Source organism: Terrapene carolina, unplaced genomic scaffold (genome assembly GCF_002925995.2).
Source record: "Terrapene carolina triunguis isolate 2854851 unplaced genomic scaffold, T_m_triunguis-2.0 Scaffold53, whole genome shotgun sequence".
Classification (NCBI taxonomy): Eukaryota; Metazoa; Chordata; order Testudines; family Emydidae; genus Terrapene; species Terrapene triunguis.
This window is the reverse complement of record NW_020664404.1, coordinates 594,462-609,154: the sequence shown is the minus strand read 5'-3', so window position 1 is coordinate 609,154 and position 14,693 is coordinate 594,462. Positions and strand designations below refer to the sequence as shown.

The 14,693-nt window shown below is 47.5% G+C and overlaps 1 protein-coding gene across 1 annotated transcript in view; it reads right to left on the bottom strand.

Annotated features, from left to right (window-relative positions):
• The window catches only part of ELMOD3 (ELMO domain containing 3), a 30,138-nt gene that overhangs the window by 12,929 nt on the left and 2,516 nt on the right, over positions 1–14,693 (bottom strand). The window contains exons 2-7 of the mRNA XM_024211623.1: positions 13,455–13,535; positions 10,993–11,062; positions 9,919–9,981; positions 6,523–6,614; positions 5,319–5,442; positions 3,607–3,729 (exon numbers count right to left, since the gene is read on the bottom strand). Of these exons, the coding sequence (XP_024067391.1) occupies positions 3,607–3,729; positions 5,319–5,442; positions 6,523–6,614; positions 9,919–9,981; positions 10,993–11,062; positions 13,455–13,532 (550 nt within the window). The 5' untranslated portion in view covers positions 13,533–13,535. The remainder of the gene's footprint in view (positions 1–3,606; positions 3,730–5,318; positions 5,443–6,522; positions 6,615–9,918; positions 9,982–10,992; positions 11,063–13,454; positions 13,536–14,693) is intronic.

Sequence of the window (14,693 nt, the reverse complement as noted above, 5' to 3'; positions counted from 1 at the left end):
TGAACAGCCAGACACAAGGGCTATTAGAAGTGCTCAATGTGGAGCTATACAGCTGAAGAAGGCCTTGAAAAAACCCTTTGCCAGTAAGCCACAATAATGCATTGTGATGGACTGTGCTCTACCTGGCCCTGCAGTTTTGGGGCCTGTTAGGTGTACATCCATGACTAGAACACTGTTGAGGCACCTATTAATTTTGCGGTGCTTGCTGTACATTTACAATTATTACACTGTGTTTGTCACTGATCCTATGAGTTGTGTCACACCGTACAAAGTAAATGGGTGCTTTCAGTACTGCTAGGCGTTCTGCAGCGCATGTTGGGAATTAATAAAGATGAATTATTATCCCAAAATATAATTTTATTGAGTAACAAAACCAGTGCAAAAAAAATCTGTGCAATTTAAAAGCACGTACATTAAAACCCTAATAAATTAACAGAACAGAGCTTAACAAGGAGAAAGAACATTCCTGTCCATTTGGGCTACACATACAGCAACTGTGGCTCTCACAGGCCAGTGTATGTGAAGCTGTGGTTGTCCTTACTGTCCGTTGGTGTAAAGTGGTAAGGGTAGGGATGGGACCCCTGAGGCCCAGTGGAATGTTTGGGGACGGGGGAGGGGATGTAGGGACATGCTAAAATGGAATTCTCCAAGGGCTGCATAGGGAGGTGAGCCCATTATTGTTGAACCTGTAGGTCCTCAAGAGTCTGCAACATTATATCCTGGTGCATCTCCCTCTCCTTTGCCTGCTGGGACTCCTGGACCTCTCTCCTGTCTGTTCTTTCCCTCTCCTTACAGTCTGCAATATTCACCCTCCAGGCCCTCTGCTCACAGTCTGATGCAGCACTGGCTTGCAAGATCTCGCTGAACATATCATCCCGAGTCCTCTTCTTTCTTCTCATCTGCTTCAGGTGTCCTGCAGGTGTGGAGGGGGAACCCCTCAAGGCCACGGCAGCAGCTATAGATAAAGCACACAGAGGTACTGTTGTTAGCATAGTCACAACGGAAAGCAAAAGTTCAGATTCAGAACTCCTTTCCCTGGCTCCCCTAAAGTTTTAAACCCGACCTGCTTATTGACACTTCTGCTTCGGAGTGCTTGTGCTCAGCACCATTCACAGCACCAGCTGTGGTTACTATGGCCAGCAAGGGGCGAGGGAATTGCTCAGTGGCATGAAACTAGGACTACAGGGCACTGGTGCTGAATACTGGCAGCACTTTCCACAGGTGGTGGTGATTGTAGCTGACGTCTCACTCCTGAGGATAACAAAGGCACAGAAAACACAGCTGCTGCTGGTGTCCCAGAGGCGCCTGAGCCCATACGCCACTAGCTTGTTTACTGCCATGGTGCCTGCTGAAGTTATCACCGATCGGCATGGGAAAGCGTCCAATGGCAGAGGAAAAAAGGCTGTCGTCCTAGAAAACTTTGGGAGAGGATTGCAGATACCTCCATGGAAATTTCATCAAGATCTCTCAGGAAGATTCAACAGCCATCCCTGTATACATGAAACAAACTGCTATGCATGGCACCCACTGCCTTACTCCACAGGGGACTGAAGAGCCAATAACGACCTCTCTTGGTTGTTCTGCTACCTCTTCTGGTATGAATAAATGAACAAAAAGTTGATAGCGATGTCCTGCTAAGTTGGGAGCACTATCGGTACATCATTGTAACGTGAAATACATTTACACACTTACCCGAGGTTCCTTCCCCGGCATTGGGTCGCCCGTGCTCAAGTGCCAGGACTGACTGGACTCTGGGGGCGTCTCAGACAGGTCCTGGATTGTGGCATAGCTGGACCCTGCTGGTTGCATGTCTCCCATTCGCCTCCTCTTCTGTGCTGTTCATGGCAGGGGTCTGTGTCTCGGGCTCCTCAGCGGTACCTAGAGTGGTCTGTGAGGTGGTGGTGGGGTCTCCACCAAGTATGGCATGCAGCTCTTTGTAAAAGCAGCAGGTCTGTGGCTCAGCACTAGATTGACTGTTGGCCTCTCCGCCCTTCTGGTATGCCTGCCGCAGTTCCTTCACTTTCATACGCCACTACTGCTGATCCCTGTCGTACCCCTTCTCCTGCATCCCCCATGCAATCTGCTCGTAGATCTCCCCATTTCTACGGCTGGTCTGTAGCCGGGCCCACACAGCCTCTACTCTCCACAGTCCCAGGAGATCCAGTATCTCCTGTCTGCTCCACGCCAATGTGTGTCTGGAGCGCGTAGCCAGCATGGGTGGCTGGGCAGTTGCACACAACAATGGAGAGCTGCTAGGTGTGGTCGTCACAATGGACATTCATAGAATCACAGAATAGAATCATAGAATATCAGGGTTGGAAGGAACCTCAGGCGGTCATCTAGTCCAACCCCCTGCTCAAAGCAGGGCCAATCCCCAGACAGATTTTTACCCCAGTTCCTTAAATGGCCCCCTCAAGGATTGAACTCACAACCCTGGGTTTAGCAGGCCAATGCTCAAACCCCTGAGCTATCCCTCCCCCCAGGAAAAGGCATTTCAATTAAGGTGCTGGGGAAGCCAGCCCTCTGGTCTCTATGACCCCTGGCAGTTGAGTTCACAATTGTGACCAGAGCAGTGAGGGTCAAGAATTGTTGGACAGCTGCTAGAGGGCTGTTACGTTTGACATAGGTAATGCCGTGTCTACACTCGCACTACATCGACCTCAGTTAATTGACCAGGGCTCAACACAGCTCAGGGAGATGGTGTTACAATGGGGCGCTCGCCTCGATGGGAACCAAATTTAAGTGTAGACACATGCACAACTAGGTCAGTGCAAGGTGGCTTACATCACCCTAACTTTGTAGCATAGACCAGCCCTTTGTCTGTCCATATTCCATATAATCATAGCAATTAGATACAACAATCATTAACAATTTTCCTTAATTACAACTTAATTTCTTCAAATGCAGGCTAGGCACAAGAGTTCGATTAACTTTAACTACGTGGAGAGCTTGAAGAGTCAGTGTTATTCTGTTGTTAAACCCATTCCAGACAAAGAAAAGACTGAAACATGCTAAATTTCTTAAAGAATCCAGTTTTTAATAAAAGTGCAACTCTCATTAATGGATTTATTTGTAACATCTCAGAAAATCGTTCTGTAGCTGAAGAGAAGTGCTGTGTTTTTTTAATACACAAAACAGAGGTAGAATCCTTGCTTTATATGCAAACTGAAATGCAGCCTTAGCTATGGAGTTGCAACCAGTGCCTCCTGTCTAAATCAAACCCTCGGAAAGGGTTATTATTCAGAGATCACCAACAAACAAGCAGCAGTGGCCAACCAGGAACATGTGGTGAACCAGCGATGCCAGTGGCATCTCACTGGGCCAGCAGTCACTGGGAAATTACTAGCTATGCCAGTGGTGGCAACAGAAACTGGTATATCAGCATCTGCCTGTCCAGCTGGCTGAGACAGTGACAGATGCCAGATCAGCAGCTGCAATGAAAAGCACACAGTGTAGAGCAGCTGCAGGGGGATGGAGGTAACAAACCCAGAATCCTTTAAGTCAGTGTTGGGTCACTTCAGCCACAGGGCCGGAGTGATAGCTGGGGACCCCACCCTCAAAGTTCTGTACTGCAGAGCCCACCCTCTCCTCACTGCCTCACCATACCTTGAAAGCCCAGCTCTTCCCAGTGGGCTCCGTAGCGGGGACAATCAAATCTGGAGCCTGTTAGTTTCTTGTAGATGGTCTGCAGGATCCTCATGTGCACTTTCTCATTATTATCCAAGCCACCTGTACGGAAAACACTGATCATCTCTCTGGGACACTGAACATCCCTCTTCTCTAACGCACCAACGTGGAGACATGGCAAAAAAAAAAAAAAAAAAAAAAAAACCCTGCAGGTTAAATGGATTCACAGAAGAACTAGACATTTAAGTGGATAGCAGGAACATCCAGTTAGGAAAAAAACAAGGAGTTCTGAAAGGGATGGAAACCTCCAAGTTTTAGAGCACAAGCCAATCCTCATACTGCACAGCGTTAGAAAGAGTCTTTCCCTGTAGGTAGGTTAACAGCCTGGTGCAGGGGTTCTTTGCACCTTCCTATGACACAGCTGGTGCTGGACACTGAAAAAGAGAGACTGCACAATGGAGCTCCCCAGTAAGGGTAAAGAGCCTCTGTGCAGGAAACAGAACTCGGGGGCCAGCCCCAGAACTCTGCAAGAAACTAGGAACCACCCCAATCCTCCCTACCGTCCGCTCCAAGGACGAGGTGCTTTTCTTTGGCTTTGCCCTCTCTAACATGAATGCAGAGCAACGTGTGTATTTAAACAAAACAAAAAACCCAACCAAAACAAGCCACTTCACTATGAACAATTCTTCCCCCCGGGAGAGGATGAGAGAACAAATACCATGGGACAGATCAGTCAAGTTGCTTAATGCACTGCTGGAAGGTGCGCAGATACTACGGTGAGGAGCACAGTACAAGAACCTGAATAGAATAGAATAGAATACTGGTTTGACCCAGTGAGACAATGCTTATGTTTCTGTGACAACAGTTCATTTAACTTGGTCAAAGTTTGGATCATTTATTTCCCTCTATCTATGGTACTTATCTGGCCCTTATAGACGTAGTATCTGAAATTGTTATGATCTTTAATAGATCCATCCTCACAACAGCCCTGTGAGGTAGGACAGTGCTATTATCCCTATTGTACAATGGGGAACTGAGCACAGAGAGATGAAGTGACTCGCCTGAGGCCAAATAGGAAGTCTGTGGCAGAGCAGGGAAGTCCCAGGATAGCACTCTAACCACTGGACCATCCTTCCTCTTAGCACACACTAGCTAGACATATAAAGATCACAACATCTGACTTCCCTGATTCTTTTATGAAGAGAAGAGATCTCTAAACCTGCCAAGCCCCTTCAGAGACCACCCCAAATTTTCATGCAAACAGTGATCTTGGGGACCCTAGTGGGGATTTGGTACCTGATAAGCCTGACATCTCCCAGCAGGAAGCAGGTGTTTCCAGGGGTCATATTCAAACCCTATTCAATAAAGAGACCCCAATACAAACGCTGCCTCTTTTTGCAGAAAGAATTTGTGACCCAGTGACTCTGGATGTCTGGTTTGATGGAGAGGGAGGATGCTAGTGAGGTGTGTAGGGAACAGGGAGAGAGGGCACAAGATGGCTCCTGAAAGTCCTCAGTCCAAGGTATGCAGGCAGGAGTGCGGGGGAAGGCACTGCGCTCCAGGACACCAGCTGAGGGGAGGGGTGGATCACACTTCAATCATTGAATATATAATCAAAAACAATCACCCGAGGGAGGCTGATTAAACTGGCTGGGCAGAGCTCATTCTCCTCGTTAGACGGGAATACTCACACTGGGCTATCGCCAGGGCCAGATCCCGCTCGCCTTGCAGCTGCTGATGGAGCCGCGGGGGGCCGAAGAAGAAGTGAGCCACAGCAGACAGCCCTCGCCTTTGCACTGTCGGCTGGATCTTTTTCTAAGAAAAGGATGATACATAAAGAGAGGTGTCGGGGTATGTGGTGCAGTCTCCCTTGGAATCATCTGGGAGAAAACATGGCAGCAAATCTTGTTTTGCAAGGGAATTGGTTAATTAATTGGGTAGTGACACCAAGAGTTGAGGTTGCCTAACACTTTCCATTACAAGACCCTGTTTTCAGTTGCCTATGATTTTGCCAAACTTTAACCTCTCGAGATTAAATTTCCCATGCCTGGTCTTGACTTCAGACCGAAAATTTTTGGAAAGTTACAGCAAAAACATTTCAGCTGCTTCTGAAAACGAAGTTAGAAGAAAAATAGGTTGGTCAGTCAACATTCAAAAAATTCGTACAACTGTTTCTTTAAGAAGCTCTAGCATCTCTATGCTTCACGGGAAGGACTTGAAATTTGGCAGCATGGAAGACGTGGGGTCAGAGAGGTGCCTTTTGTCATCTCTATGAAAATTCACCAAGATTTAGGTGCATTACACACCTTTGTAAATCCCCATTTGCACGTGCTCAGAAGAGGTTTGTAAGACTGTCGCCGCTACACTCTGTTGCACTGAGCATGCTCTAGCCCAGAAGTGAAGGGGCTGGACACCAATCTTCCTGGAATTGCTCCTCCCAGCTTACAGGCACTGGGGCACCAACCACCAGAAGTGAGTGAAAGACGACTCCCTCCTGTGCTACCAGTGCTCTCCCTCTTAGTGCCCAAGCTACACAGAGGAGGAAGCAATCTGACTCGAATGCAGGCTGGTAAGGAGCAGAAATAGTAGCGGGCATAAGCTGGGAAGGATAGGACCAGAGAGGGACAGACTGGAAGCGGATAGGGGGGTGACTGGGATTGGGCAGAAGACAGCATAATAGGAAACAGGGGCAAAATGGGGGAGGCTGCCTCTGGCCAGGAAACCCTGAGTTCTAATCTCAGCCCAGCCCACCCTCACTGTGTGGCATTGCACAAGCCACTTCACCTCCCTGAGCCTCAGTAAAATACTCACCGCAGGGACTAATGAGTTCCTGTCTGCACAGTGCTACGAACACGCATAATGCTACATCGTTTAATCCCAGTGGTTCGTACATACCCTGCACTCTGACAGGTCAGCTGTCTGGAAATACTGCAGTGCTTCATTGAAGGCAATCAGGGGCACGTGACCTGCACACGTCCCCACGATCCCTGCAAATATGAAAGAAAACAGCCCTGCCTGGGATTCACGACAAGTCTCGTTACACTGAAAGAGTCACAGCCTGCTCCACAAAAAGCCCTGCACTCCGACCAGCTTCCCTCCCCCATCAGTGATGCTAAACTTTGCCTATTGGCCTTACAGAGATGCTGTGCTCGTGGCAGGCCAGGCCCCTCACTTTCCCACAAAATCTCTCTTTTGTGTTAAGATCTTCTCCAGTCAATATTTTTTTCCACCTGTGTCCAAACTTAGACCTGCATGCATAACATTAGACACACAGCTTGCAGGATGCGCTGGTCACCCCACTCAACTTGCCCACACCACTTTGGACAAGAGATGGACACGGTCACAATTTCAGATTCTCTTTGCCAGGGCCCCTCCCCTGTTGGTTCATAAGAAGAATGAGTGGGGAGAGTGGGAGCATGCTCAGAGCATCTGTGATATCCGTAGGACTTCGGTCCGTGGTCACAGCCCGGAGTTTGGAAGATCATCGAGACAATGCTATTGGGAAACATTACACAGAAGGTGATCACATTTCGGAGGGGTGTGTTTCAGATGTTGGGCATGTCACCAAAACAGCCCCTCTCTCCTTGAGGAAAGTTTCGGCTACATGGAGGCACCTGTGCAGAGTCTGCATCAGCCACACCGATTGGTTCAAGGTCTACAGGCCCAATTCTCTGCTATGCCCAGCCAGTTATAAAATTATGTACCCCTGGATCTTTGCCCAGCCCTGGCAATGGCCCCTAAGAGACCGTCTACCAGCTGAGCATAGGCAGAACACAGCACACTCTGGCCATGCCTTCTGTCCACCTCTGTGCCAGGACTGCAAGGAGAGCGGCATAGATCTCATGGCAAAAATAGTATGTGATCGGGTAATTGAAGTCTATGTCATCAGGCACACGCACAAGGTGGCAGAGGTAAAGTTGCATGGGCAATCTCAATTCTAGCATTTCCTAACTTTTGAGGCCTTTACTTTGCAACCTTAACATCCTTTGAATGTAGATGGTTATATGCAGTACACCTCTACCTCGATATAACGCTGTCCTCGGGAGCCAAAAAATCTTACCGCGTTATAGGTGAAACGGCGTTATATCGAACTTGCTTTGATCCACCGGAGTGCGCAGCTCCGCCACCCCGGAGCGCTACTTTACCGCGTTATATCCGAATTTGTGTTATATTGGGTCGTGTTATATCGGGGTAGAGGTGTATTTATAGTGAGAAACAAAATCCTTTAGATGACTCTGAAGTCTGAACCATCAAGTTTTGCACACTCCACGCCTATGTAACAACACAATGTGACTACTGTGACCCCTGCCCTGCCGGGAGTGGGTTGCATCCCTTGTTCTGTCTGGTCTTAAATTAGACACAAAGCTCTTCAAGGCAGAGATTCTCTCTCCTACTGTGTGTGTTAGTACAGCACCTAGCACAATGCAGGGCCAAGAGAAGTGGGGCCTCACAACACCACACACTCTCCAGAGACTTACATCCTCTTTCATCTCCCACAAACCCTCTCCAACACAGACACACACCCCTGCCTTTCCCCTTCAGGCAAGCGACTATCCAAACACACGCAGGCGCCTCCAGAATCCAGGCATACACACAGACCCCTGCCACCTCAATCCATACCCACGGAACTTGGTACACAGGCTGCCCCCGCACACATATGCAAGCACCCCTCCTGCCAGAGAAGCAAGAGCAGCTCCAAAGGAACCAGTGGAGTTGCACTAGCATAAAACTTGTATAAGCAAGAGGAGAATCGGGTCCTTCATCTTCACACCACACTGGGATCTTCAGAGCAAATACAATCCGCAGTGCGTCTTCACCAGGCCAGACCTGGCAGGAAGCTGGATGGACAGACCTCACTGACTAGCTGCTTTACAAATGCTTCTTTGACACAGCCCTAGAGGCAGGCCTGCTAGTAGGGCTTGAGAGTAAGATTTGTGTCAGCATCAGCCAATGAGACACTCCATTGCCTGGGCCAGTCTCAGTCCCCTAGTCTCTCCGTGGTGCTTCACTGCCTCTGAAGACATCAATTCCCCAGCTCTGCAGCCTTACCGCACGGCTAACACTGGCATCAGGACCCCAGACCAGTCACTATCTCCCCCTCTGCACTAAGATACCAAACCGTGTGCTGGTGACTGATTAAGAATAAGGGTACCATTAAAATAAACTGAAGAAAAAAACAACCCCCAGGCCTAGAAACCAGAGCATCTAAAAATTTGTAACAGGAAAAACTTTAGACTTTGAGTCAAATAAAAACCCCCTAACAAACTTGTGTACAAGATAAGAAATGTTAACATGAAAGAATCCTATTGTGCTCTCCAAGACCCCCATCCTAAAATATTACGGGAAAGATAATATACACACACTGATGTATAACTTCAAAAATGAAGAATTGCTAATGATAGTATTTGAAAGCTTTGTTGGCTATATTTTTAATAAACTGAAATTATAGATAGCGAATAAATATATAGATAAGATAACACACTGGCCAAGGCTTTGCCTGGCATAAATGTATTTTTTTGTCAATTTCTTTTTCATACAATTTGATTATTTGTTTGAAATGATATTGTTGGCAAGATAAGTAATGGGTTGTGTTGGAAGATGTAAGTAAGAGATACAAACAGGTACTGTTATGATAAACAAACCCTCCCTTTTCTGGGAAACTTAAACAGGGGGGATCCAGGGCAACCCGACTCAGAAACGGCAAAGTTAGCAGGAAAAATGTAGACATTAGGTGATTAAAGCTTGTGCATGCTGAATGTACGGGTTATGTAAAAATCAATGGGTAATGTGTTGAATGCTGATTGGAGGAAAATTAGGTAATTGAGCATGTAAAAATGCGACAATACATGTGATACAAATACATGTGAAAATGGGACAAAATCTGAAGAAACGCCAGACCAAAAACTGAGGAACGAGACAGGACCAGACCAGGAGACCAGGGAAGATGATGACCATCATGGAGGAAAAGAGGACTTCTCAGTGTCCCGGAATGCGGTAACTTGGGCCCATTTACCTATATTCCGTCTTGTCTGTTATTACTTATCTGGCATAAATGTATGTCCAGACACTAAGTGACGACAATTCTATCTGAAATTGTATTAAACAAAGGCAAAACTGATTAAGCCTAAATTGGGTGGATGTGTGACTCAGTTTCCCATTCTACATTCCCAACAGTTCCTCAACTCCCTAGTCATTGACAAACCATCTGTCTCCCTCGTCAGTGCCACTACGAGATTTAATTAGTACCAACTGGCAAGGATACCAGGTAAGCACCACTGCAGTTATCTGTACCTGACTGGAGACTTTCCACGGCCTCCCATTCTTCCTGGGCTTGCAGCAACTCTGCGCTAGGATCTGGCAAAAGAGACAAGAAGAGGGTTAGCTACAGCTGGAACTCTCAGGCCAGCTGTTTGCTTTGTTTCTCCATCAGCCAGCAGATAAAAAGTGCAACAGTTCCTGTGACCTTACGCTTGGCCACCTTTGGGGTCTCATTTAATTTTCCGGTTTATCACAGACCAAGTTGGGCGCTCTCCGATATAAAGCTGAACAACAGCAGATTCCTTGACAGCTCCTGCCTTATCTGCTCCTGCCCAGAGGCCTGCAACAAACTCACCCAGTTCCACAGAGAGGAGAGAATATCAGCAAGCATAGAAGGAGATTGTGATTAGCTCTCTCAGGGGTGCTGCGGGTAAGGCCCTTTCTCCACTGCACACCTGCAAAAGGGCTAGTACAGGAAGTCAGAGGGGAATTCCACAGAGCCTTTTCATGTCCCACTCAGCAGCCTGACTTCCCCCACACCACCCCGGACACTGCAGAAGGGAAGTTCAGAGTACCACGTCTCTTCCATGAACAGGAAGAGGCCTGAACTGTGGGGGAAGAAAAACGAGAGCACAACCCCATTCACTTGATTGAGATTCCAGAGTTAAAAACGCCACTGACACAGCTCCCCAGCAGAAAGGCTCAGAATCATGGCTCTGAGACATTTGCTTAGTTACTAGACAGAAAAACTGGATGTTGCTTTGGGGAAACAGGACAACAGCAGACCCACACGTTGGAGACAGAATCTCAGAGCAGGCGGACAGGACAGAAAGCCTGACCGAAGCCTTGGAGCAATGCCATGAGGGGTCCTGGACGGTCTAGCGACAATGAGGAGAAATACTTGGCCAAGAGCATCAGGATCTTGACAATGTGAACTGGCCGAGGATAGTGAGATTTTGGCCAAGCCCACCAGCAGAACGGAGAGGATTCGCTCAGCAGGCAGAAAGAGCAGCGCCATGCTGTTACAGCCACTGTTGGAGCACGTCGGTCCCCTCCAGAATTGGAAAGCAACAGGATATTAAGTGGAAACATTCAAATACAGCTCACCAGCTTCCGTGCGCCCATTGGGTCCCTCTGCCAGAGCCTGCAGGAGCCCATTCTGCTTGAGCACCGAGATCTACGCAGAGAGAGAACAGTCAGGAGGAGCGATGCCCTTTACACCTCCTGTAGTTTTTAAAGGATTTTTTTTTCTAGCCCGATGTGCTGGGTGGCCCCAAACAGCAGCAGAGAAGTGGGGTCTTCAGCACAGAAGGGATCTTAAAGACCTATTTCCCTCCCTACACCTGAGGTCTCCTTGAAGCCATAATGACCTGTTCTCACTTTGGGAAATATCCCAGCATGCACTATTCTTGTTACGCCACAACACCACAGAAGATGTCCAAAGCCTGGTGACACACTGTGTGCGGGGTGGTGTCCAGGGAAACGAGGGAACCCTTTGAAGGTTCTCTGTGGCTAGCACAATGTGATACCCTCCCAGATCCTCCACAAGCCAAGAGACAAACTCGCAACAGCTACACAGACCTCCTGGATTGTTCCCCCAGTAAAGAGCCCACAGCCACCACTCTGCTCACCCATCACAGGTTTCCCCAGCATTCCCATGCTGGAGCTGCTTGAGTTCACCCTTTCCCCTGCCATGAGACAAGCTGCACAGGGAATGGGGTAGCCAGTCAGGGAGAAATAGTCTGCCCCTCATCATAAGAAGGGTTTGTAGAGGAATGGTGTCGCTGCTGGAGGAAATGGGTTAGCCCACCTAAGACAAGCTGGTAAAGGAACAGGGGAGCACCTTGGAGAGTTTGGATCTATCCCCCACATCCCCCGTGAAAAGAGCTGTTTGAAGAACTAGGGAGGCCCTTGTTTAGGCCTCCAGAAAAGCCGATATAGAAGGGCAGCTGGGCCTAAGCTAGCGTGCTTTCTGGTACAGTAACTCCTCACTTAACGTTGTAGTTCTGTTCCTGAAAAATGCGACATTATGCGAAATGATGTTAACCGAATCCAATTTACCCATAAGAATTAATGTAAAGGGGGGGGGAGGGTTAGGTTCCAGGGAAAATTTTTTCGCCATACAAAAGGCATTATATACATATACAATATAAGTTTTAAACAATTGTAAACAAACAGTTTAATATTATACACAGCAATGAATGATTGTGAAGCTTGGTTGAGGTGGTGGAGTCAGAGGGTGAGATATTTCCCAGGGAATGCCTTCCTGCTAAATGATGAACTAGCACTCGGCTGAGCCCTCAAGGGTTAATATGCTGTTGTTAATGTAGTCTCACACTCTACAAGGCAGCCTGGACTGAGACAGGAGGGAGGAAACACAACAGATGTAGGGCAGTAGCTGCAAACACTTCCCTGCAAAAACGGAACATGATGATGAGCCCACGCTATCCAGCTGGAGCGCACCACTCCCTCCTCCTGACAGCACACGCACAGCTGCACAGGTGCTGACTTTCCAAAGTGCTGGGGGTGCATGCATGAGTGAGAGATGTGCATTGCCCCTTTAAGTATGCCCACCCCACTTCCAGTACGTTGCCCTTTTAAGCAGATCAACCAGTTCAGACAGGAAGCAACAGCTTCCAGCAAGCTCCCTCCTTTCTGTCCCTGAGCCCTGTCCCCCTCCTCTGCTTTGTGGAGAGGGGGTACAAAGCGGGGGTGGGGGCGGGGGGCAGGAGCAGGGGGACAGCCTGCTATCAGCACCCCTCTCCCCCCCCATCCCCCAACAAACAGGAAGCTCCCGGGAGCAGCTCCAAGGCAGAGGGCAGGATAGGAGCAGCAGAGCAGTGGGGGGGAGGGACAGCTGAACTGCTGCTGGGCAGCTGCTGAGCCACATACCTTATAGGGAATTTAGGGGAGCTGACGGAGGGGGCTGCCGGCCCCCCTGGTTCTAATCCCCACAAGGAGAGGCTGCTCTTCCAGAGAATCCTGCAAGCAGTGGACAGAGCAGGCACCTGCCAAACAACGTTATGAGGGAGCATTGCACAACTTTAAACAAGCTTGTTCCCTAATAGATCAGCAACGTAACAACGTTAACCAGGACAAGGTTAAGCGAGGAGTTACTGTATCACATTCAAGCATGTACGCAACAGGTTTGTGCTTTTTGACAACTGCAAGTCCCAGGCCCGACACCGGCACCATGTGCACCAGTATCATGTCACAATGAGCCACAGTATGATAGTGCTCACGCCTTTTGCAAACACTGAAAGTTAGGGAAGAGTACAGTCCATACCACTTTGTATATGCATACACGGGGACAGTGGTGCCATGAAAGCCCCTGATGGAAAACAAACAAACAAACAAACAAACAAACAAACACACAAACACACACACACACACACACACACACACACACACACACACACACACAGACTTTCCCAACTCTTTGTGCAATTACAATTAATTCCTAATGTTGCCCATCATGCAGATCTCTGCACATAATATAGAGAGACGTGTCTAATGCTAGAGTTTAGTCTCAGGCTGCTGAAAAGTATGAGAATATCTGAGATACGCACAGGTATGGATTTGACAGCCGGAGGAAGGAAGATACCTTGCTCTTCAGACTGGTGGGTGTCTGCGGTGCATCTGTTCATGCCCTAATGAAACAATGAAATCAAAGTCACCAGGAAACAAACCACCAGTCACTTCCTAAAGTAGCCCGAGTTCCTGTAATGCACATATAATACTGACACAGTGCAAGCATCGAGTTTGGTGTTCTGGCAGATACAATCAAATGGAAAGGAAATAAGAAAAATTGTTAACATGAAAATTTCTCCTCATTTTCAAAGTTTCAGTTGCTTTAACTGCTGTTTCTTCTGTGTGTGCGTTTAATGAAAGAGTAAAAGCTAAGTACTCTAAGGAAAAGTTCAAACCACAAATAACTTTCTAATGTTGTTACAATAAACAAAAGTCTGTTTAAATCTGTGTTTCCCACAGTGTGGGGTGTGCATAAAGTGCAAAGGACTAGCCCGGGTCTGCTAACAGACCTCTCATTTGTTCTTCAAAGTCTCAGCTTTCATTTTTAAAAAATATTAAGTCTCCAGTTGTTATGGTTGCAAAAAAAACCAAAACAAATAAACAAACAAAACCTTCAAAACATGACCTCCGTGTAAATAATATAGTGATACATGCCTGAGTTTGCAGAGAGTGTAATTAGCTCTGAGGTGTGGATTGTCTCATTCATTCATAAAATTACTTCCAGAATTTTACTGAGTGTCAGCAGGGAGTATCTTCCATTGAATTCCAAAGCAATGGATATGCTGTTATCCCTTGCAATGCCGCTGAGACAAGATTCTCTTTTGTAGCAGTCTTCAAGACCAAATACTTTACCCAAGTCAGCAGCAGTGAATGGGAACTACATGTCACCCTCTCAAAAATAAAACCTAGGTTTGCAAAGCTGTGTGCTAAAGAATATGGTCATGCATCCTGGCAAATAGCTTCAGGGCTGCCTCAAGATGTTTTGTTAGAGAAAACATTAATGTTGTCACTTAACAAATAACTACTAAAAATCACTTAAGTAAGAGCTAGTCTATGCTGCAAAAAGTATCAGGGGGTAGCCGTGTTAGTCTGTATCTACAAAAACAACAACAACAAGGAGTCTGGTGGCACCTTAAAGACTAACAGATTTGGGCATAAGCTTTCGTGAGTAAAAACCTCACTTCTTCGGATGCATAGAAGTGCATCCAAAGAAGTGAGGTTTTTACTCACGAAAGCTTATGCCCAAATAAATCTGTTAGTCTTTAAGGTGCCACCAG